The sequence below is a fragment of the Carcharodon carcharias genome, chromosome 3, assembly GCF_017639515.1.
Source record: "Carcharodon carcharias isolate sCarCar2 chromosome 3, sCarCar2.pri, whole genome shotgun sequence".
NCBI classification, from domain to species: Eukaryota; Metazoa; Chordata; class Chondrichthyes; order Lamniformes; family Lamnidae; genus Carcharodon; species Carcharodon carcharias.
This window is the reverse complement of record NC_054469.1, coordinates 115,297,149-115,323,200: the sequence shown is the minus strand read 5'-3', so window position 1 is coordinate 115,323,200 and position 26,052 is coordinate 115,297,149. Positions and strand designations below refer to the sequence as shown.

Here is a 26,052-nt window from a genome sequence, read left to right as displayed (position 1 = left end):
AGCCTCTGTTCCACTTGTAAAGCATTCCATGTTCTCTTTGAGGGAAAAAAATCTTCTGAATTCCTCCTGACATTCATCTAGTGATAACTCTGAGCCTGTGCCTCATTGTCACAAATTCATCAGCCTGTGGAAACAAACTTTCACCAGTTACTCTCTCAAAACCTTGATTAAATGTTCCCTTAATCTTCTCTGTTCTGCAAAAAAAGGGACCAATTTTTACAACTTCTTTTCATAACTTTAACTTCATATTCCTGGCACAATTTCAGTGATTCTTCACTGTATCGTTTCTTATACCCTTACTATGATGAATGTTCAAAACTTTTTTCCACGGGATGTGGGCGTCACTGGCCAGGCCAGCATTTATTGCCCATCCCTAATTGCTCTTGAGAAGGTGGTGGTGAGCTGCCTTCTTAAACCGCTGTAGTCCCTGTGGTATAGGCACAACCACAGTGCTGGTAGGGAGGGAGTTCCAGGATTTTGACCCAGTGACAGTGAAGGAACGGTGGTATATTTCCAAGTCAAGATGTTGACTGGCTTGGAGGGAAACTTACAGGTGGTGGTGTTCCCATGTATCTGTTGCTCTTGTACTTCTAGATGGTAGTGATCATCAGTTTGGAAAGTGCTGCCTAAGGAGCCTTGGTGAGTTTCTGCAATGCATCTTGTAGATGGTACATACTGCTGCCTCTGTTAATTGGTGGTGGATGAAGTGAATGTTTGTGGATGGGGTGCCAATCAAGCAAGCTACTGTGTACAGGATGGTGTCAAGCTTCTTGAGTGTTGTTGGGGCTGCACTCAACCAGGCAAGTGGAGAATATTCCATCACATTCCTGACTTATGCCTTGTAGATGGTGGACATGCTTTGGGAGTCAGGAGGTGAGTTACTCGCTACAGGATTCCTAGCCTCTGACATGCTTTTGTAGCCACAGTATTTATATGGCTAGTCGAGTTCAGTTTCTGCTCAATGTTAACCTGCAGGATGTTGATAGTGGCAGATTCAGCAATGATAATGCCTTTGAGTGTCAAAGGGCGATGGTTAGATTCTCTCTTGCTGGAGATGGTCATTGCCTAGCACTTATGTGGTGAGAATGTTACTCGTCACTTGTCAGCCCAAGCCTGGATATTGCCCAGGTCTTGCTGTGTTTGGACATGGACTGCTTCAGTATCTCAGGTGCTCAACATTGTGCAATTATCAGCGAACATACCCACTTCTAACCTTAAGATGGAAGGAAGGTCATTGATGAAGCAACTGAAGACGAATGGGCCTAGGACACTATCCTGAGGAACTCAAGCAGTGATGCCCTGGGACTGAGATGATCAACCTCCAACAACCACAGCGTTCTTCTTTTGTGCTAGGTATGACTCCAACCAGCAGAGAGTTTTCCTCCTGATTCCCATTGACTCCAGCTTTGCTAGAGCGCCTTGATGCTACACTGTGTCAAATGTGGCCTTGATGTCAAGTCACTGTCACCTCACTTCTTGAGTTCAGCTCTTTTGAACCAAGGCTGTAAAGAGGCCAGAAGCTGAGTGACCTTGGTGGAACCCAAACTGAGCATCAGTAGCAGGTATTGCTAAAGAAGTGTTGCTTCTTAGCACTGCTGATGACTCCTTCCATCACTTTACTGATGATCGAGAATGGACTGAATTGGCTGCATTGGATTTGTCTTGATTTTTGTGTACAGGACATACCTGGGCAATTTTCCACATTGCTGGGTAGATGCCAGTGTTGTAGCTGTACTGGAACAGCTTGGCTAGAGGTGCAGCATGTCTGGAGCACAAGTCTTCAATACTATTGCCGGCATATTACCAGGACCCATAGCCTTTACAGTATCCAGTGCCTTCAGCCATTTCTTCTTATCAGTTGGAGTGAATTGAATTGGCTGAAGACTGGCATCCGTGATGCTGAGGACCTCTAGAAGAAGCCAAAATGGATCATCCACTCGGCACTGCTGGCTGAAGATTGTCGCAAATGTTTCAGCCTTAACTTTTGCACTGCTGTGCTGGGCTCCTCTGTCATTGAGGATGGGGATATTTGTGTTAAATTTTCCTCCACCATTCACTATTGGATGTGGCAGGCCTGCAGAGCTTAGATCTGAACCGTTGGTTGTGGAACGCTTAAGTCTGTCTATCACTTGCTTCTTGATGCTGTGTGGCATGCCCCCCTGCACTCTTAATTGAACCAGGGTTGATCCCCTGGCTTGGTCATAATGGTAGAGTTGGGGGTATGCCAGGCCATGAGGTTACAGATTGTGGTTAAGCACAATTCTGCTGCTGCTGATGACCCACAGCGCCTCATGAATGCCCAGTCTTGAGTTGCTACATCTGTTTGAAATCTATCCCATTTAGCACGGTGGTAGTGCCACATAACACGATAGAGGGCATCCTCAATGTGAAGACAGATTGTATGGCATCCAATACTCTTGTAGTCTTACCAATATCTGCACAAATATGTGACTAAGATCTCAGGAGTTTGAGTTCTGAAAGCACAATGTTATGGCTAAATGTATTACTTCCCAACCCAAAGGAATGCAGATTTGAAAATTAATTGGAATTTGTTGTCAATGAGATGACATATTTTCAGTTAGGTTTAGTACTTAACAGACTCACTCTGTTATCATCATTTATTTTTTGTGGAGACATTGCACATCTCATAGAGATTGCAAATAAACTTGCCAGCAGCATACTGATGGGGTTTTTGTGCATTTAGACGATGTTAAGGCAGGAAAAATAAATTGTCTTTGGAATATTGGAGAGATTCCAATCAGGCAAGTGATCGCTCACTGATAACAGGAAAAGAAATGGGGAAACTGCAGCGTTCTCTGTCATTTGTGTGCAGATATGTTCATTCCAGAACACAGCTTGTTCCACAGAACTTTCTTTTAATCCAAAACATTGGAGAGGAGTAGCTCTACCAATATTATTTACATTTCAGTGAGTAAACTGTTTCAGAGCATGAAAGGCCTCTTAAACTTTGTAGTATTAGCATCTTAAGCTATGAAACATTTCATTTTTTGTATTGCATTGTATATAGCATATATTGAAATGTATTAAGTTCTTAGAGAACATGACAAGGGAGGCTGTTTCATCTATCTGGTAAGTCTCAGAATAATGATGAGGACTCTGATGAGGAGAAAATTCTTCACTCAGATGGTTGTAAATCTTTGGACTTCTTTACCCCAGAGAGATCTGGATGCTTAGCCTTTTGAGTGTATTCAAGACCAAAATTGATAGATTTTTGGGCACTAGGCAATCAAGGGATTATGGGGGAAAGTGGAGTTTATGTAGAAGATCAAGGATGATCTTATTAAATGCTAGAGGAGGCTTGAGGGGATGTATGGCTCCTATTTCTTAAGTTCTTATATTCTTATAGTGGATACTTGTCTATTTTTATTTACATATCTATTAATAGGCGAAAAATCTTACATCTGCACTTACTGTCAACTTGTTCCATTATAAATTCCTGTCCATGTGTGTAATGGAAACAGCCAATGTAAACTTGTCACAAAGTGATTACATGCTCCTCCATAGGGAGGGTGTAATTACAGGTCCAGTTATGCCTTGGCCTCTACACCTGAATACTTAATTCCTTGTGTGCAGCACAATGAGAGATTGACATGAAATATAAGAAAGCCTTGCTGCCTATTTTCTGGCAGCATTATCCACTATTCGTTCTTAGGCCCACATGTAATGAGAAAAAAATACTTTGCATTTATAAAGCACCCATTTCATCTTAAACACTTCACAGGTAAGGAATTGCATTCCAAGTATAGTCATTGGTATTTTGTAGGCAAGACCAGTCTTGCACACAGTAGGGTTCTAATAGTAATAAGACAAATGACCTCTTAACCTGCTTTTGAAGGTGTTGATTGAGGAATAAACGTAGGTCAGGACAGTGGGAGGACTTCATGTTCTTCTTAAAATAGTGCCTTTCTTTAGATTGATTTTAGCAGATGGACAGGGCCTTGGATTGATGAACAAAACAAAAACAGAATTACCTGGAAAAACTCAGCAGGTCTGGCAGCATCGGCGGAGAAGAAAAGAGTTGACGTTTCGAGTCCTCATGATCCTTCGACAGAACTGGATTGATGTCTCATTGAAAAGATTGTACGCTTGATGATCAACACCTTATATAAAATTAAAGTCATGATATGACTTTAAAATTGGAAATCAGTTACGTATGCTCAGCCTGAACCAATTATTTCCGAACCCTAACCCTGCTTCACTGTAGGACCACACTTGGCCTTGTTATTTTCCCCATGTGTAGTGCCATGGGAGATCAGCTAGCATTAGTAAAAATCTTGCATAGCAAGCTCACTTCCTGTCACAAAACTTATTTCCTTTGGTCACATTTTTGGTTAAGCCTTTGTGTCATCATTTATCATTATATTTATCAATGTCAATATTTCTTTTCAATTTTTACTACGTCAACTATAAGGATGTACTTGTAGACTCCAGTCACTGGATAGCTCAGTGAGGCGAATTCGTGAAGTCTTTCTTCAATTCCATTGCCATCTTGTAAATGGGATTTGGGGAGGGAATCTGAACTTGAATCCACCTACACTGCACAAACATCAGTAGCGCAGTTTCAATCAATGGGTAGAAATTGGAAAGCTTTCCGACCAAATCTGGAGTCAGGCAGGGCTATCTCTCTTCCCTGTCATGATCGTGTGTTGTATTGAATCTTTTGCTGAGTCCATCAGGAAGGATGCAGGAATAAGAGGGGTGAAAATCCCAGGCAGTGTAGACACTCTGATCAAAGCCTCCATGTAGAGTGATGTCACTGTCTTCTGCTCAGATCCTCTGTCGGTACGAAGACTGATGAGCATCTGCAACCAGTTCGAACTGGCCTTGGGAGTCGAATTAAATTTGATAACAGCGAGCAAGTTAAATATAGTATTGAAAGAAACTGAATTGTTTCGCACTTTTATGTAATGACAACGTTGAATGGTCATGTAATGTACTTAAAAAAAATCACGCTAATTTGGGGAAAACTTAAAAATCTACAGGGCGTGGAAGGTTTGATAATACAGTCATTAATTAAAAATGTATCCATGTTGGATCTCGCCTTAAATGATTTCATATATCTAAATTACATCCCAGTGCTTTGGTTAAAAGCATATCCAAGGAACAAGTTGTGTTCTAGAAGAAACATATTTGTATGCACTTCAGGACTACTTTAATAATATACTAGTTAAATTGCCCATGACATTGCCTTTGGTCAGTTAAGGAACGTCATTTTTTAAAAAATATACAATATGACAATGGATTCGGAAGAGAGACTTTAGAAACTTTCTTTACTGAGCAACATAGTGATCAGAGTCTGCAATCTGCCAGCTGAAATATTGAATAGCACAGGAGTTCTACTTTATAGCTTCCTTTATTTCCATGTGATTTGTGTGAATGTGTCAGTTGCAGGGGAGACGAATCCGCATCAAACTAGAGAACAAGTTCAATGTGTTGTGGCTTAGTGGCATTTGTCTGCCCACTCAGCTGATTAGGAATGAAGAAATAAATGCATTTTTGAATGAGGGTGTGTTGACATCAGCACCATTAAAAAAGAAATTGTTGCAAGGAATTAATGGCATTACTACTGATATCATCATCGTGTAACTTTCCACTTGCCCTGATGGGTACAACTGTAACAACGCTCAAGAAGCTTAGCACCATCCAGGACAAAGCAGGATATTGATCAACACTCCATGCACTAGCTTAAACATTTACCACCAGCGTGGTGTTGCTGCAGTTTATCCTAATTACGGGATGCAATGCAGCAGGTGGCAAGGCTTTCTTGGTAGTACTTCCCAAACTCACGAACCTCACCACCAATAAGGACATGGGCAGCAGGTCCATGGGAACACCATCACTTCCACATTCCCTTCCATGTCACATATCTTTCTGACTTTCCTTGGTGCTTTGTTGTTGCTGGGTTAAAATTCTGGGACTCCCTGCCTAACAGCATTGTGGAAGTACCTCAACCACATGGACTGCAGCTATAGAGAACTCCTACATGCTTACCAGATATTACTGTTTACTGATGTCCTTTATATTCGGAAATCTGCTGTCCTTACTTGGTCTGGCCTACCTGTCATTCCAGATATAATGTTTTTTAACTGTTCTTTAACTGTGACTTCAGACCCAGAGAAGTGGGGTTGACTCTTAACTGCCTTCTGACAAAACATACCCAGCCTAGTAACTCTTCAAAGCCCTCCTCACTGACAGCTGGGGACTTATGCTAAAATTGAGAGAGCTGTCCTACAGGCTAGTCAAGCAACAACCTGACATAGTCATACTCACTGAATCATACCTTACAACTAGTGTCTCAGACTCCGCTATCACCATTCCTGGGTATGTTCTGTTCCATTGGCAGGACAGACCACAAGTGGTGGTGGCATAGTGGTGTACAGTCAAGAGGGAGGGTCCCTGGGAGTCTCAACTTTGACTCTACACCCCATTAAGTCTCATGGCATCAGGTCAGACATGGGTAAGCCTGGTTTTCTCCCACATTTGCTGTTGTTAAGCTCACTTCTGAGCCTATCAGCACCAAACTTAGGAAAAGAACAGGCTGTAATTGGAGGAGCAGCATACATCAGCAACTGTGAACATTTGAAGATAAAGAGAGAGTCTTTGGCGTGCATGTTCACCATGTTTTTCCGTGGCTGCTGGTGCTCTGGCCTGACTATGGCCACTTTCCTCCAGCTGCCAGTGCTCTGGCCTGGCTGTTTTCTCCCCGGTAGGCCCCATGTCCCACCTGTTCTCCCCCATGTTCACCTGGCTCTCCCCTGGTTCCCCCAGCATATCCCAGATCTCGATCGTCCCTTCGGCCGGCACCCACATTTGTATGATGCTCGGCTTCAGGCCTTGCTCCAGTTCTTATCGCACCTACCCCCACCCGCAAGACAATTTCATGAGTGATGGTGAATGCATGGGAGGGTGAGTGAGCACGTGGGAGGGTGAGTGAGCGTGTGGAAGGGGTAAGTGAGTACGTGACAGGGGTGAGTGAGCGCGTGGCAGGGTTGATTGAGCGCGTGGCAGGGTTGAGTGAGCGCGTGGCAGGGTTGAGTGAGCGCGTGGCAGGGTTGAGTGAACGCGTGGCAGGGGTGAGTGAGTGCGTGGCAGGGGTGAGTGAGCGCGTGGCAGGGTTGAGTGAGCGCGTAGGAGGGTTGAGTGAGCGCGTGGGAGGGTTGAGTGAGCGCGTGGCAGGGGTGCGTGAGCGCGTGGGAGGGTTGAGTGAGCGCGTGGCAGGGGTGCGTGAGCGCGTGGCAGGGTTGAGTGAGCGTGTGGCAGGGTTGAGTGAGCGCGTAGGAGGGTTGAGTGAGCGCGTGGGAGGGTTGAGTGAGCGCGTGGCAGGGGTGCGTGAGCGCGTGGGAGGGTTGAGTGAGCGCGTGGCAGCGTTGAGTGAACGCGTGGCAGGGGTGAGTGAGCGCGTGGCAGGGGTGAGTGAGCGCGTGGCAGGGTTGAGTGAGCGCGTAGGAGGGTTGAGTGAGCGCGTGGGAGGGTTGAGTGAGCGCATGGCAGGGGTGCGTGAGCGCGTGGGAGGGTTGAGTGAGCGCATGGCAGGGGTGCGTGAGCGCGTGGCAGGGGTGAGTGAGCGCGTGGCAGGGTTGAGTGAGCGCGTAGGAGGGTTGAGTGAGCGCGTGGGAGGGTTGAGTGAGCGCATGGCAGGGGTGCGTGAGCGCGTGGGAGGGTTGAGTGAGCGCATGGCAGGGGTGCGTGAGCGCGTGACAGGGGTGAGTGAGCGCGTGGCAGGGGTGAGTGGGCGCGTGCGTGTGAGGGAGGGGTGTGTGTGTGTCTGACTCAATCCCAGTCGCAGGGTTCTCATTCACCCTCACCCCCAGACAGTGGGTGAGTGAGTGAGCGAGCGCCCTGAAACTCAGTTAGTTGGACACACACTCTCACCCTTTCACACTTGAATGACCGTCTTTAAGAATTACTCAATTTTAAATTATTGATTTATTGTTGTGATTTTTTTTTGCTCAGCAAGTTATTTCTAATCATACGTCAAGTTTTTTTTTGAAATTCATGTTTAATGTTGCACTAAACCTCATCTTTCTGAAATTTGCTCATTGTCCCACCCAAGTGTGAGAAAAATTGAAATGTGGCCCCCGGCAAGAAAGGGTTGGACAAGCCTGGTATAGGGAGTAAACAGGAAAGTGAATTTGAGGCCACAATCAGATCAGCCATAATCTTATCAAATGGCGAATCATACTCGAGAGGCCGAATAGCCTACCTCTTGTTGCTAATTTATATGTCCGTATGTCCCATTTACCCCTTTACCTTCCTGTTTGTTGTTCCACTTTTTCTAGTTCTCTCCACCTTAGTATCCCTCTTATCCTTACTGTCAGGCCTAAATCTTTTGAAGAGTGGCCACTCCATTCCTAGTTTTCTGTGTCATGCTAGAGCTCTGCATTTCTGGCTGGGTCTTCCAACCCAGCTTCTCCAGAAATGCAGAATGTATCTGAAATGGAACTGCTGCTTCGTAGCACTGGATTGTTGGGGGAAGAAGAGCTCCTTTTTTATGGCACTAGCTGTTGTATTCTGGTAAGTAAAGAGATTAAATGTCCCAAAGCTTCTTTGAAAAGCTATGGAGAGCTAAGGGAGTAGGGTGAGAGAGGTAAGGGGTTGTGGTGGGTGAGGTAGGATGGGTAGAGTATGTGGGTAAGGTGTAGGGTGGGTGAGGGTAAATGAGTAAGGAGATAGGGTAGGGTGCATATGGGGGGTAGGGTGGCAGCTGAGTAGGATGTTGAGTTAAGGGGATAAGGTGGGAGAGGCAAGTGAGTGAGGGGTTAGTGTAGCTGACCGGGTAGGGTGGGTAATGTGGTAGGAACATGAAAATATAGGAAATATAAGAAAATATAGCAGGTCATTCGGCCTGCCAAGCCTGCTCTGACATTTAAACAGATCATGGCTGATCATCTACCTCTACGTCAGTTTTCCCCACTACCCCTTTCTCCCTTCATGTCATTAGTATCCAGAAATCTATCAATTTTTGTCTTGAACATGCTCAATGATTAAGCTTCTGCAGCCCTCTGGGGCAGAGAATTCCAAGGATTCCCAACCCTCTTGAGTGAAGAAGTTCCTCCTCATCTCAGTCTTAAATGACCTGCCCCTTATTCTGAGACTCTGTCCCCTGATTCTAGACTCATCAGCTAGGGGAAACATTCTACCTACATCTAAGCCCTGTAAGAATTTTGTAAGTTTCGCAGATTCCTGGGATCGAGGAGGTGTCATATGTATAGTTACCCAGGAGTTGCACTTGGATTTCTCTGTCTAACAGTTCCTGGGTAACTATCCATGTAAGTAAGTCAGAACTATTCGAAATCTTTGAGTGTAACACAGAGTTGGAGACTTTTTCAGAGGGTCCCAGGGAGCAAGGGAATTGCCCATCGGAAGTTCAGACTTCCTGGGCAATTCCCATGGAGTCATTGTGTTGGGGCTTCTGAGAGGTCCTGTAGCTCATCTTTGAGGGTATGTCTGGTTTCTGACTATCCGGAGACCAGAAGAACTGGGCCATCATTCCTGCCTCTTTGTCTTTTTTACACCATTTTTCTCTCTCCGTCTTCCTGTGAGGACCTGAGTGTCCTGGTACATGAATCATCAAAAGTTAGTATGCAGGTCCATCAGGTGATTAGGAAGGCAAATGGAAAGTTGGCATTTACTGCAAGGGGAATGGAATATAAAAGTAGGAAAGTTTTACTAGAGCTGTACAGGGACTTGGTGAGATCGCATCTTGAATACTATGAACAGCTTTGCTCTCCTTATTTGAAAAAAGATAATTGTGTTAGAAGTAGTTCAGAGAAGGTTCACTCAACTCATTCCTGGGATGAGGGGCTTAATTTATGGTGAAAGATTGAACAGTTGGGCCTTTATCCATTGGAGTTTAGAAGAATTAGAGGTGAGCCTGTTGAAACATATAAGATCTTGAGGGGACTTGATAGGTTAGATACTGGGAGGATGTTTCCACTTGTGGCAGAAACTATAACTAGGGACACAGTTTAAAAATAAGAGGTCTCCCTTTTAAGATGTATATGAGGAGAATTCCTTCTCTCTCTAATGGTCATTAGTATGTGGAATTCTCTTTCTCAGAGAGCTGTAGAGGCTGGGACATTGAATTTATATAAAACTATATTCGACAGATTTTTGATAGACAAGGGAGTTGAGGGTTATGGGGGCAGTCAGGAAAATGGAGTTGAGGCCATAACCAGATCAGCCATGATCTTATTGAATGGTGAAGCAGACTTGAAGGGCTGAATGGCCTACTCCTGCTTCTAAATCCTATGTTCCTTGTCTCACACCTTACACCAAGGCTGCTGGCTTTCAGTGGAGGATATTGCTATTGGCCTTGGAGGACAATTTTGAGCAGCTCTGGGCCTAGAAGGTCCAGCCAAGAATTGCACCATTGAGTCACGGAGGACAGCAATATGAGCTGGCTGGATGAGAGACAATAGCAATGACACTGGCAGATTGGCGTGGTTGGGAAGCTGTCTTCCTGAGAAAGAGAACAGCAGTTTGCCAGGGCAGTGTCTCTACAATCCTAGTAATCTGAAATAAAAACAGAATGTGTTGGAAAAGCTCAGTAGGTCTGGCAGCATCTATGGAGAGAGAAACAGAGTTAATGTTTCGAGTCCAATATGATTCTTCTTCGGAACTGAAGAGAGGTAGAAAGTTCTTTAGTCTGAAGAAGTGTCATATTGGACTCAAAATGTTAATTCTGTTTCTCACTCCACAGATGTTGCCAGACCTTGCTGAGTTTTTCCAGCACTTTTTGTTTCTAATTCCGATATCCAGCATCTGTACTATTTTGCTTTTGATTCTAGCAATTTGTTGGAAGACAGATTGCTGAACTGCTATGATATCCTGCAAGCCCCTTTGCACACTGTGATCCACTGCCATAATGGCAGCAAGCTCTTATATGACACCAATTTGAGCTTCTACAACAACACTTTGACATTGGGCGGCTGCTGCTTTTGCTGCAGTGGAAGCTGTGACACCAGCCATCAGACATTGCATCACCTTTGGAGCCCCAGGTGTGCATCACTTCAATTCTGGAAAGGATGGGGTCCAAAGCCATGTGCCAAGTTAGTACCAGCCACTACATGTGCCTTGATATTGCCTGGAGGCCTTTTGGCAGGCTTCTCAAGGCACTAAGCGTTTTGTTGTGCATACCCTTCAGGCTTCTTCTGCAGGCTACAACATTGAACTGCGTATCTGAGCCCTCTGCAGCCAGACCCATGTGCGACTTCGGTCTCCGGTGATCTGACACTTTCCCTATCCTTGCCCCATGCCCTGGCTGCAGCCCACTCATGCCCACTTTCTCCCCAGCCTCTCGTCTACCCTATATAATATGCGCAGTATTTGAGAATCTGATCAGTCAGTATCTGAGCTGGTGGCTGCAAGTATGAAATTAACTGATGGTGCTGTGTCTTTATCATGTTGCTGCACTGCCTGGCCAAGTTATATTTCTTGTTCCTTTTCCCTTTCTGGCACCTAAGTTTAAGGTTGTGGTGTGGGTAGGGACATGGTGGGGGCAGTGGGTAAAGTAAAAAGTGTATGCATGCACTATCTGCAGCTTGTAAATCAGAAAAGAATATAGGGTATGGGATTTGGGCGAAGTGGAATGTGAGAAGGAGGATTACTTATGTGGATACTGTTCCTTTCAGTAGTTTCACCCCTGCCACTGGCCACATCTTCAGCATTATGTATTCTAATAATAGCCAGCACCATTTCCTCCATGGGGGTTTAGGACATTCAGGCCCTCGTGATCCCTCTGGTTAGCTCCTTTGCCCCAATGTTGTGTCACCTTGAGCTGCAAGAGAGAGAGAGTGAAGTGTGCCACTGAATGTGATGCATGATGTGGTAGCTATGGTTGTATAATTGGCACTGTGTGCAAACTGTGACTTATGGTTATAAGGCTTGTAGCTGTGCTAAATGTGTAAGGGTGAGGTGAAGCATGTGAATGTTAGGCACGAGTCCTGATAGCGATTGAGTCCTGATTGATATTGTTGATGTGAGCGTGTTGGGGGTGTGACCATTTGAGCAACATCTGAGGCTGTAGATCAGACGAGGCATTTGAGGATGCATTTACTGTTGATCATTTGTGGTCACTGAACTTCTTCCAGCACTGCATCCAGGTCCTCGGCTCAACACCTGGTATTGACCTCCAAGGCTATCTGGCTTTTGAGAATCTATTTGGAGGGCCTCCTGGCCCCTTGCGGATATAGGAAATGTCTCCTACATGCTACATTCTTCATCCAAGCACTCACAGCAGTGTCTGAAACCCTTGGAGCACACACTCACTATGTTGTGCCAATCTTCACTGTTTCCAAGGTTAGATTCATTTCCTGCATAACTACCAGCACCTGCCTGTTAAGTGGTGCAGGCTAGCTTTAAGCGGTGCCAGGGCATTATGAATTTGGAACCCCTGCTTGAGGCATGCAGCCAATGAAGTTCATGTGCAGCTTGCAGTAGATTGAATGGGCGCAGGTCACTTGCACATCATGATGCCTGCATATTGTTTTTGGGAACTGTCCACTTTTGCACCCATGATTTTAGAAAGATAAATCCCCAGGGCCTGGTGGTGTCCAATGAAGGCTATTAAAAGAAATAGGAGGAATTTATGGATGCATTAGTTATATATTTTTTCAAAACTGTCTAAATTCTGGAATTGCTCACTAACCTTGTCCCTAACGTTAGATTCCAGAAATTTCCTCACCACTGGTATTAAATAAACAGGAATTCTGGAATTGTGCCGATTGATTGTAAAGTTGCAAATGACCTCCCATTATTGAAGAAGGAAGTGAAAGAGAAAATATACAACTGCAGACCTGTTCATTTAATATGAGTGATGAAGAAATTGTTGGAATCTAACGTTAGGGACAAAGTGAGTGAGCAATTCCAGAATTTAGACAGCTTTGAAAAAAAAACATAATTAATGCATTGAAAAATTCTCACTTTTTTTTAATAACCTCCATTGGAAACAATCAGGCCCTGAAGGTTTATCTTTTTAAGTCATTTAAGGGAGCAAAAGTGGACAGTCCCCAAAAAGGTGCACAGACATCATGATGTGCAAGTAACCTGCGCCCATTCAATCTACTGTTTGAGTTGATGAGAGAGCATGGATTTGAGAAGGGTAGGTCATATCTGAATAATAAACTTGAATATTTTGAGGAGGTAACTGATACGGTGGATAGGGGAGTGTCAGTGGCTTTGTCTGTGTGGACTTCCAGAAGGCATTTGATAAGGTTCTTCGGAAGATAGTATTCATGAAAACGAATTGGAGGTAACCTTGTCAATTGGGTTGGCTATTGTTGGAAAATCAGAGACAGAGATTAGGGATAAATGGAAAATTCCTCAACTGGTAGGTTGTGACAAGTGGTATTCCCCAGGGACCTGTACTGGGGCCTCAGCTTTTCACCATATATATTCATAACCTGGGTGAAGCAATGGAGAATTGTATATCCAGGTTTGCAGATGACACTAATTTGGGAAGACACAGTAAGTTGTGTAGGTGGAAGCCACAAGTTACAAAAATACATAGCCAGACTAAGTGATTGGGCAAATCTATAGCAGTTGGAGTTCGATGTGGGAAGTTATGAGGTCATTCACTTTGGATCTGAGAAAGACATACCAGAATATTATCTCGATGGTGAGAATTAATTCCTTTTCCACAGTTATATCTATCAATTATTCATATCTAGTTAGTAAAATGACATAATGGAAGAGACATTGCATAACAAGATGGGTAACCTGCAGCAACCTATATCCACTTTAGCTTTAGAGAGGTTTGCTTAATGAAAGCATATGTTGGGAATTCATATGATTTCAAGGAATTAACTTTGTTTGGAATATGAAATCCTAAAATGTACCCTTTAACATCTAGGTGGGAAAGGGATCTTTCCTAAGTGAGAAAATCTAATAAAAGTAATAATATTCTGATAATTTAACTAGTTTTATATTTGTATTTTATAAAACAACACTTGTTATAAATCTTTCTTGAGAAAATCACTGAAGCCAGCCTGACTCAAATTACCCCATAGGCTCATCAACTTGCTTAGCAACATTCACAGCAGCATTCAAGCCAGTGAATCTTTTTCAATATGTATGAATTTTTAAAGAGCAATATGGTTGTAAGCTATTCCAAAAAGAGAAAAGATCATCCTTCTGGGGGACTTTTACGACAGAGTTGGCCACGGCACTGATATCTGGAGTGGAATTATTGCGAAAAACAGCATGGAGGAAGCCGATGCAAATGGCATCCTCTGCTGGCAAATTATGCTCAGCATGGCCTTATTATAGCAAACACCCTCTTTTGCTTGAAAGGCGAATACAAAGCCACATAGAGGAATCCGAGATCAAAGCATTGGCACCTCCTGGATGATGCCATTGTTCAGGTGAAAGATCTAAGTGATGTCTGTATTACACAACCAATGTGGGGGGGCACCTGCTGGATAGATCCTCGACTTACTCAATTGGTGATGAACGTCTGCCTTGCACCAAGATATTGCATGGCCCAGCAGTCCAAAAGGAAGATGATCAATGTCTCAGCCCTAAAGCAGCCTGACCAAAGAGAAGAATTCTAAATGTAGCTCGTGATCAAACTGGAAAATATTTATACATCCAACTCAATTCCAGAACAGTGGGATCAAATAATGTCAGCTGCATTAGGCTCCTATTCCCAGACCTTTGGTTTCAAGCATCACATCATAAGAACTGATTCAATGAAAACGACGCTGAAGTATGTGACGACCTAGAACAAAAACAGTACCAAGGTCACAAGTCTAGAAGGCAGCATTCCAACAGCTCAAGGCTGACACCCAAAGACTAACAAGGAAGATAAAAGGCATGCGTTATGATCTCCATAGAGACCTATAACTTAAAAAAAGCAAGATTTTAACTTCTATTGCTAGCTGAAAGGATGACAGGACAAAATATTTTTGTTTTAAAACTTTTACTGTAACAAATGGCTATAAGCCCTATTAACTAAACACAATTTTCTTTTCGTAGCAACTTATACTTTCAGATGCAGAGAGGAATGTTTCACTTATCACACTCTTCATGAAATTACAGTCCTTACAGCAAACAGTCCATGGTTGCTCCCAGCTTCCAGTAGGTTCCCTGTCTTCGGAGTTTCTTAAATCTTCCACCAGCAGTAATGAGTATTCTAATGATTCTTCTCTCTGACCATGACAGAACAAATCTTGTGTAATCTGTAAAAGGATGCAAGGTGTAACTGTTTGACTGGAGACTGTCTCCCTCTTGCACAAGGCTGTGGTAGGTCATGATGTCAAACAGCCTTTTCTCTCTGTTGATCACACACAGAATCTCTGCTGCTTGTTTGTGATATTAATTGACTTGTAGGGAAGCCTGTAACCTGATCTCAAAACAGTTTCTTCTGCCCTCTTCCCAATGGCAATGTGAAACATGTTAGCTTTGCATTCAGGTAGAAATGCTAATTAGCTATCTTTGATCTCAACTGCCTTTCATCTTAGAAGTAAATGGAAAATCTACAGCACAGCTATTTACAACCCATACCTTCAATACCTTTCTTGAACTTTGGGAGACTCAGGCCGGGATCTTCCGGCCTCGGTGTGGCTGGTCTTAATGGATGGATGCAGTGAGCCATTCAAAACTCCATTGACTTTGGCAGAACCAGAAGATCCTGCTGGCAGGAGGGGCCAGAAAATTCCAGCTTCGGAGTCTACTCAGTGCAAACTCATAGACTGTTGCCATTGTATCCAAGTGTGAATACGTTACACTTTCTTTCCGGTAAAACAATCTGAGCCTTCCTTTGATCTCTAACAATCAAATCAACCAGGCTTACTGTCAGGCAGGCTGTGGAACAGGTCACATGATGGCCTTCATTTACCCTAAATTTAAAATTACAGTCCCAAAATATAATAATGTTACAATTATGAGGTTATGTTACTGGATTAGTAATTGAGGCCTGAAATTATGTTCTGGGGACATGAGTTGAAATCACACCATGGGAGCTGGGGAATTTAAATTCAGATAATTAAATAAATCTGGAATAAAAAGCTAGTATCAATAATAGTGACCATGTAATTATGTCATTGTTGTAAAAAAAATCTAAATTGCTAATGTCTTTATGGGAAGGAAATCTACTATCCTTATTCTGTCTGTGATTCCAGATTCACAACAACATGATTCAATCTTAACCAGCCTCTTAAATGGCCTAGCAAGCCACTGAACTGCCAAGAAGGTGGCTCACCACCACCTCTTCAAAGGCTATTAGGGATAGGCAATAAATACTGGCCTTAACAGTGATATCCATTTCCCGTGAAGGAATAAAAAATGAGGTTACTTCTCTGCTTTTTATTGGTTGTTGGGATGTGTGCATCACTGCCAGGGGCGGCATTCATTCCCTATCCCTAACTTCCCTTGGGAAGGTGATGGTGAGCTGCCTTTGCCTATCCCTAATTGCCCTTCGGAAGCTAGTGGTGCCTTGACTTCTTAAACCACTGCAGTCCTCATACACCCACAATGCTGTTATGGAGGGAGTATGAGGGTTTCTCCTTGGAACAGAGGAGACTAAGGAGAGAATTGATTGAGATGTGCAAAATTTTGAGGGGCCTGGATAGAGTGGATGTGAAGGATCTATTTACCTTAGCAGAGAGGTCAGTGCCTAGGGGGCATAGATTTAAAGTGATTGGTAGAAAGATTAGAGTGGAAATGAAGAAATGATCTTTTCACCCAGATGGTGGTGGGGGCCTGAAACTCACTGTCGGAAAGGCTGGTAGAGGCAGAAACCTTCATCTCATTTAAAAGGAGTGTGAATATGCACCTCAAGTGCCGTAACCTGCAGGGCTATAGACCGAATGCTGGAAAGTGGGATTAGGCTGGGTGGCCTGTTTTTCAGCTGGTGCAGACAAAAGGGGCCAAGTGGCCTCTTTCTGAACCCTGTGGCTTCTATGATTTTGATCCACTGACAGCAAAGTAATGGTGATATAGTTCCAAGTCAGGATGGTGTGTGATTTTGAGGGGAACCTGTAGGTGGGGGGTGTTCCCAAGCATCTGCTGCCCTTGTTCTTCTACGTGATAGAGGTCATGCATTTGGAAGGTGCTGTCCTAGGAGCCTTGGTGAGTTGTTGTATTGCATCTTGTGGATGGTATACACTGCTGCTGCTGTGCTTTGGTGGTGGAGGAAGTGAATGTTTCAGATGGCGGATGGGATATAGATCAAGTGGACTGATTTGTCCTGAATAGTCTTGAGCTTCTTGAGTGTTGCTGGAGCTAGGCTCACCCTGGCAAGCGAGGAGTACTCCATCACACTCCTGACTTGTGCCTTGTAGATGGTGGATAGGCTCTGGAGGATCAGGAGGTGAATTACTCACTGCAGATTTCCTAGCTCCTGACCTGCTCTTCTAGTCATGGTATTACACTATTTATGCAGCTGGTCCAGTTAAGTCTCTTGTTGACGGCGGTGCCACTGAATGTTAAGCAGAGATGTTAATTTTCCTTTTGTTGGAGATGGTCATTGCCTGGCATTTATGTGGTGTGAATGCTACTTGCTGCTTATCAGTCCAAGCCTGAATCCAAGTCCAAAGCCAAGTCCTGCTGCATCCAAACAGCTGCTTCAGTGCCTGAGGAATTGCAGTTGGTCCTGAATACTAAGCAATCATCGGTGAACATCCCTATATCTGACCTTATGATGGAGGGAAGGTTATTGACGAATCAGATAAAGATGGTTGGGTCTAGGATACTACCCTGAGGAACACCTGCAGCAATATTCTGGGATTGAGATGATTGGCCTCCACAAACACAATCATCTTTCTGTGTGCTATGTATGACACCCAGCCAGTGGAGAATTTTTCCCTTGATTCACAATGACCTCAATTTTGCTTGTGCTCCTTGAGGCCACACACTGTCAAATGATGTCTTGATGTTGAAGGCAGACACTTTCACCTTGCCTCTGGAAATCAGCTCTTTTGTCCGTATTTGGACCACAGCTGGAATGAGGTCTGGTCTCCAGTGGCCCTGGCAGAACCCAAACTGAGTATCAGTGAGCAGGTTACTGGTGAGCAAATGCTGCTTGGATAGTACTTTTGATGACACCTTCCATCACTTTGCTGATGATTGAGAGTAAACTGATGGGTCAGTAATTGGCTGGATTGGTTTTGTCCTGCATTTTTTGGACAGGACATGCCTAATCATTTTCTACGTTGTTGGGTAGATGCCAGTGTTGCAGCTGTATTGGAACAGTTTGGCTAGGGGTACGGCTAGTTCTGAAGCATACGTGTCTTTAACCATTGGGATGTTATTAGGGCTCATGACGTTTGCTGTGTCTGAACACAAGGAGGACAAAAGAAAACTTTTGTTATTTCCAGTGCACAGTTTACATTACAAATGTGTGTTTTGTCTGCTCCTGGGCATTGCTGTGTTGCCAGATATGATGCACATAAGGTCACACTTAGGTGGATAGTGAGCAAGGGCTCACTGATAGGAGTGGTCACTCAGCATGAGATAATTACCTGGTGATCAAATCTGGTTCGAGGTGATGGGAAGAAAAGTTCCTTACTGATACTTACAGACTAAACTGATCAGCATTTTTGCGACTGCTTTTTAAAGTTATATTCTCCCTTTCTGCCCCTCCAAAACTGCATTGCCTATTAAGCAGCAGGGACAGGCAACATAGCTTTAGACTTGTCTGGTCAACTGTTTGGAGGTATGTAATTATACAAATGCCCTGCACTCATTTATCTATTTCTTCCTCCCTGGATTCTTGCATCTGCTCAGTTTTAATGCTCCAATTGCAAGTACATTATATGTACGAATCTATATCCAACCATTCTCATTTGTTGTGCTGCTACAATGCACTGGGCTATCAGAGTGTTATAACAGATCAAAATCTACTCTTCAAAGTTGTCCATGATGTGCCTTTATTTCGATATTCTCTCTCACAGAAAAAAATAAAGATGATTGAAACCAGTTAGAATTGAGGAACATTTGGAATTCTATAGCATTGTGAGGAGGTGGAAACAGCACATAATCTGCTCTGTGCATGATACTGCTAACTTACAAAACTGAAATTGTTGCATACCTTAGCTTTGCAAGCCTTCAGCTTGATGAGGCGCTGTAGGGTCACCAATCCTGTGGATCTGTATCCCAGCAGGGCATCAACACTTTCAGGAGAGGAGGAGGTGAGAAATATTGCAGAAAAACAGTGCAAATAAAAAAACCGGATTTTTAAAAAAAATTCTGGAGCAGTTTACCTTTAAAGAGTGTATTTGATCCCACTTTGTGGGCATCCAAATTCAACACTTTGTTATCAAAAAAGGTGCAATTAATTTACACAATTAAAATACTAAAAATGTACATAAAATAATACAACAGTTTACTTTCTATTGTGCATTTTCATTTCCTCTTATGCAAGTTGCTGGCATACTTCAAAACTTTGTGACTATTCAATGATATTAATAGTTAAGTTTTAGATATTTCAATTAAGGTATGAGAAAAACATGAAATTGTATCTTGAAAATAAAAATTGGTGTTTTAAGAATCACAAATTGCAGCAACTATTGACTGCATCATCAATTAACACAAACATCAGCAACTCGCAACTTGGAGGAGCAGACCATCGGGATGCTGAAGATGCGGTTCTGTTGCCTGGACCGGTCTGGTGGAGCCCTGCAATACAGTCCGCAGAGGGTGTCACGCAACACCGTCATCTGCTGCACCTTTTGCAGCGCCAGGTTGTAATGGTGTGATGAGCTGGCTGAGGAGGAGATGAAGGAGCTGCACGTCTCCTCCGATGAGGATGCCGGGAATGAGGGTGAGGAGGTCCTTGATGGTGACGATGCTGGGGATGAGGTTCTCGCACTGGCTGGATGAGGCAGAGGCCCTCTTAGCTGCCAGATTTGGGGAGGATGATGACAATATGCAATGAGGTGTCCCCATAGATTCTCATATTGCAGTTGTGAAAGTTTCAATCCAGCCTGGCTTATCGCAGCACCAATACTATCTGTGAGAATGTTCCTGAGCTAGCGATGCAATGGAGGCACTAATAATCATTCGATCGGAGGACGATGACAGCATGCAGCGAGGACACTCCATATATCTTTACACAACCTCTGAGAATGTCTGACTCCTGTCTGGCCGAGGGCACCTCGCTTGCGTTCCGTAATCAGGGCCATCTCAGAGACACTGCTATGAAACTTTAGAAGCTTCTGATGCTGTGTCTGCCTTCAACACCTCAGCCCTTCAGGAAGCTGGTGCACAGCATCACTAGTCACAGATGCTGGTGTGATGGGAGCCAGCCTTAAACTAAAGGTGCTGACAGCACAGAGTATGAGAGAACTCTGTGGCACCTGGGCACTACATTCTGGCAGGAATGACCAGCACCACCAAGGTGCAGGCATCAGTAATGTTTCCAGGGAGTGTGAGGCTGGACCATCATTGTGACCTGAAGGCTGCACAGAGTACAGGAGAGAGGCCCTGGACTGAGACACCTGCCTTTTATCTTTTGCAGAAAGGTTTCACATCTGAGTGATAAGAACATTGCTCATCAGAACAAGAAGCCACAGGCAGGGAGACATTCTTGGGAGTTTATTGACAATAGTGAACAGTATGTACCAGTGATCAATGCTCATGGCCAGGCTGTGCAACTACCTTTACCTAACTTTCCTAACCCTGCCACTATGTCTTGGTGCTCCCTGGACATCCACAGCAGAGGTGGAGGCAGCCTGCTGACTGCTATACCCTGTCTGTGATGACCTTGGTGAGCGCCCTCTGGAGGGCTGAGACTTGGAGGGTTCTGGCCTGTTTTCAGGGTCCTGCTGTGTGGCAGTAGCACCCTCCCCAGCCTGTGAAGCTAGAGCTGTGGAGGTCACAGGAAGATGAGATTCGGATGGGCCGGTCACTCCCAGAGTCACCTGGGTGGATGGCTCCAGAGTGTGCACCTGCTGATCCCTCCTCCCTATGGATGCCCAAGGACCCCTAGCTGACTCCATGAGGGGAAGGGATAGCTGGAGTGAGATTGAGCTGCCCAGAACCCCTCTCAAGGACACACTGTTGGAGGTCAACTATGGCATCAGCGATGAAGTTAAGCCCACGCAGCAGTGCAGGAGTGACACCCTGGACCAAGGTCTCCTTGGAGGCCACCATCCTGCCAGTGTTGACCTCGGTGCGTTGCAATGCCGGCGCTATCACCTCAGCCTGAAGATGGATGGGCTCCTCCATCCTGCCTTACAATCTGAGGACATCTCTTCCTGATGTTCCCGATCTTGCCTTTGCAGCTCCAGCAACTGTGACATGGCTGAGTCCAGAGGCTTGTCATCTGACTTGGACTTAGCAAGGTTCTGGCCTCCAGCAATCCTCCAAGTGCCGGGGACCTGGGAAGTCACTGCCTCCGCCTGCTGTGGATCAGAAAATGTGATGTGCTCACCAGATTGTGATCCCAAGACTACTCTAAAACTAGGTCCTGCCAAGGTGTGTATCTCCGCACTGGTGGAGGGTGTGGGTGAGCGCTGTGACAGGACTTCAGGGAGGGTGCCTTCAGATTCCTTTTCAGGGGTTTCTTCGGAGCTTGATTGGAAGCCCTGGGTCATGGACTCTGACAGCTGTTAGTCAAATGTGCTTGCGAAAGCAAGGGGAGATCATTAGTGCATAGAAGTGGCCTGTGAAAGAGGACACATCACTCATATCAGGTTGTCTGATGCATGTTGCACTGCTGGATCCTCACTTGGTAGAGCAGCGCCGACCTCACCATCAGCACAGGCCCGGTCCCGGTCATCGCCGGCCAGTTGGATGGCTCTGTTTTTGAATTCTGTGACAACTTTGATCTCCGGCATCCCTCCACCTGTCTGTGACCTTTCCCTCCTGTTATGTGCCAGTTTGTCCTGCATGGATAAAGATGTGAAGAGTGGATCAGGACCCCTGCCAGACAAGATGATAAGTATGCCTGGCCTGTGTGGGTGGTGAGTGGTCCCAGGGACGGGACGAGGATAATGGCGGTGTGTGTGAAAGAGTGAATGGTGATGTCCCTTGAACTGGCCGTGAGTGAGGGCCCTGTGGATGTGTGATGGGTTTGTGAATGTGAGAGTTGGGAGTGATGAAAAGAGTGACTTACCCTGGTGGAACGGAAGAGATGATTCTTCTTTTGTGGCACTGGGTGGCTGTCCTCCTCTACAGGTTGTTTGCGCTGACCATTCCTATCACTGCCTCCCAAGCCAGATTAGTGACTTTGCTGCCCATCCTGCGGCCAGAGTGGGGGTAGAGCACATCCCGGCGGGCCTTCACGGCATCCAGCAATCTCTCAAGGGACCTGTCGTTGAAGCAGCTTCTGAAGTATTTTTTCCTTTGCTGACCATGTCTCCTAGTGGTGAGCTGGTGGCGATGAGCACTTTGCTGGCCACTGCCTTTTAAAGATGGCAGCCAATGAGATGCAGCAACGGGGTGATGGAAGGCAGGCGAATGAGAGCCCGCTCCCAATGGAAACGGTGTGTTTCGCGGGAGTGATTAAGTAATGAGGTGGGCTCGGGATGGTGCGGCATGAACATCCGCCATTTTTGTTGGCGGGTAGGATTCCATTTTACCCGCCCGCTACCGCACTTAATGCAAATCTGGGAAAATTCTGCTTTACATCTGATTGGGTGAGCATTTCTCTTTTGGCACATGACATTGTATGGTGGTATACCATTCCAGAAATTTACTTAAATGTATTATGTTCTGGAAACTGAGCTTTTAAGTTATCAGCTCCTGTTTACAATGAGAAATGTCAGCAGACAAAAACCGAGACTGCTGTTTTTTTTTAAAACTATGCTTTTAAGGAGTTTCCAAAGCATTCAATTTCTCTTATTTGATATGAGACTGGAAAATGATACAAGTCTTTGTTTAATATTCTCCGTTGCTAAATGTATATATTTTCTGCAGCAAAAATGTTTTGTTTTCTTTGCCCTGCCAGCTTTCTCCTACCCTGAAGACAAATGACTTATACTTGGGCTTGAGTTCACTATGTAGTTGCTTTTTTGTTAACTTGTCCAACTATTAATTCTTCCCCTATGAGTTGAGACAGTGAATATCAGGCTTCTTAACCACTTAGAGGCATGAGCAGCAAAAATCAAGCATTATCCTTTCCTTACACATGAACTTCCCAGTAGCAATCACTGAATTGAAAATGAGAGTTGGAGTTTTGGCTTTTTTTTTTCTCTACTATTACTCAGGCTCAGGCCAGCTTGCTCAATAGCTAATCACTGAACCTGGGACCTTCATGCTTCAGTCCTACAGGAACGACATTTACCAACTGAATCATTGGAGAAATTTAAAATAAAGTCACCTCAGAAATGTTCAATATGTCAGTCATCCAGTTAACATTGAAGTGTCTTCTGCAAGCAAGCTGTAGACATAAATCGGGCTGCTCTCACTCCTCCATTGTAATTTCATAGAACGTGCATTGCAGAGCAGGAGCTGTTCTGAGCAAATAGACTTGTTTCCTTCACTTCCATTTCCCTTTGATTACCAAAATGTTACACAGATATTTACAATTTATAATTACAGACGCATTGGACGCTGGTTAACAGATGTCTCGCCACTTCTACCCCTGCTTAATGCTAAGCAGTGCACATTCACGTTGAAGACTGTGCCATGGGCCATGCCCTGGAAACCATCCCTCAATCTTCATTTCATTAAAAGAAGCCAATTATTGTCAGGTAGGAAACAGCTACATTTTATTGATGTTTAATTGATTCATTATTAGAGCTAAAAGCAATTTTGAATTTTCTTTAATCTATCTGTTTAAAAAAATTGAATTTGGCTATTTTTCATCATGCACAGAATAGATAAGAAAGGAGTAGGTGTTGTATGTGTTACCCAGGAAGTAGACTGTATGTGAAGGAGAAAAGTACTCAGCAAAATAATCTAACTGGAATCAAATGGTCTTGTTCAAAATTACAGCTGTGGAAAATGTGATTAAAGGATAACAGAAAATAGAAATATTATATTAATGGAGGTTTCAATAGAACCAATATAAATCAGTATTGTACATCTAGCCTGGAATCTGAATTGATAATTGTAATGAATAATTGTTTCATGAAACAACTGGGCACTTTTCTCTTTGCATTTTTCTTTACTGACATGTAGACCACTTACAGGAATGAAAATCAGGAAATCATGTGCAAGTCCTACAATTTTCCGTTCCTTCATTTGAATATATGGAAAATCACAGATTATGTGCTGGTAACTATGGAAATTTATGTGTGTCAGGGAAACCACAGGAGAAAATTCTTTTGCTTAACTTGTTAACTGGTAAATGACCCTAACAGGACACAGAAATTAGAAGCTGTAGCACCTCCGGATGATAGTGACCACAAAGCAATTAAGTTCAACATAATTTGGGATTTAACACTGCCCACAGCCAACACCTAGACCTACAACTTAGATTTGGACTCATGCATCCCCCACTCCCCTTACCCCATTATTTGGCAGCTCCCAAAGCCTTATGCTGTGGAATTCCCTCCCTGAACTTTTGTCTCTCCTATGCCCACTTTAAGACTCTCATATATGACCCCAAGATGAGCTTCTGACCATATATCTGTGGCATCACTAAAACCTCCTACTTTTGAAACATTGGTTGACTCCACCCTGCCTCAGCTTATGAAGCCCTATGGGATGTTTTATTGCATTAAAAGTGCAAATTAATATAAGTTATGTTCTTAATCTTTTGATCAAACCTTTAATCACCTTCCTAATTGTTAAAATTTAAATTCTGCCAGCTGTCATGGTAGGATTTGAACCCATGCCGCCAAAGCATTAGCCTGGGATTGCTAGTCCAGTGACATTGCCATTTTTCCACTACCTCCCCCTGGCTTCAGTCTTCCCAATGTTTAGCCAAAGGAAATTATGGCTTATCCAAGACTTTATGTCAGATAAGCAGTCTGAAAACACAGAGGCAGCGGAGTGTTCAAGAGAATTGGTGAGGAAGAGGTGGAGGCGGGTGTCATCAAGGCACCAGTGAAAACTGACCCGTGTTGATAGATAATGTTCCAGCATATAGGTAAGGGAGAGTTGGAGACCAAGGGTCTAAACCCTCGAGGGAGTCGGGAGATAACAATGTCAGGGTGGTAGGAGAAGCCATTTCTGGAGATACTTTGTCTATGATCAGACAGATAAGATTGGAAACATATTGCAGCAAGCGAGCTGGACAATGGAAAGGCATTTCACAGAATTACAGAATTCTCACAATGTCAAAGGAGGCCATTCGGCCCATTGTGTCTGATGCACTTAAACTTAGTGCCAATCTCCTGCCTCTTCCCTGTAACCCTGCACATTATTTCCATTTAAATAATCATCCAATGCCCTCTCAAATGCCTCAATTGAATCTGCCTCTGCCACACTTCCAAGAAGTGCATTCCAAACCCTAACTACTTGCTGTGTGAAAAAGTTTCTTCTTTTGCATATCACTTTAAAACTGTGCCCTCTGGTTCTCGATCCATTTACGAGTGGGAACAGTTTCTCCCTATCTGCTCTGTCCAGACCCCTCATGATCTTGAAAACTTCTATCAAGTCTCCTCTTAGCCTTCTCCTCTCCAAGGAAAACAGTCCCAACTTTTCCAATCTTTCCTCCTAACTGGAGTGTCTCAACCCTGGGACCATTCTTGTGAACCACTCTGCACTCTCTCCAATGCGTCCACATCCTTCCTATAACGTGGCACCCAGAATTGTACACAATACTCCAGCTGAGGTCTAACCAATGTCTTATATAAGTTCAACATAACCTCCCTGCTCTTGTAGTCTATGCCCCTATTAATGAAGCCTAGAATATTGTATGCTTTAGAAACAGCTCTCTCTACCTGTCCTGCCAGCTTTAATGATTTATGTGCATATACACCAGGTCTCTCTGTTTTTGCACACCCTTTAGAATAGTACATCTTACTTTATACTATCTCTCCATGTTCTTTGTAACTAAGTGTATCACCTCATACTTCTCCGCATTGAACTTCATCTGCCACCTATATGCCCGCTCCACCAATGTTTCAATGTCCTTTTGAAGCTCTACACTGTCCTCCTCACAGTTTACAATTCTGCCAAGTTTTATGTCGTCTGCAA

At 44.1% G+C, this 26,052-nt stretch overlaps 1 protein-coding gene across 1 annotated transcript in view; it reads left to right on the top strand.

Moving 5' to 3' along the window:
* si:dkey-256h2.1 (uncharacterized protein LOC337520 homolog) overlaps positions 1-26,052 on the top strand; it is a 266,626-nt gene that overhangs the window by 116,495 nt on the left and 124,079 nt on the right. The window contains exon 8 of the mRNA XM_041185101.1: positions 23,506-23,657. Coding sequence (XP_041041035.1) covers positions 23,506-23,657 — 152 coding nt within the window. The remainder of the gene's footprint in view (positions 1-23,505; positions 23,658-26,052) is intronic.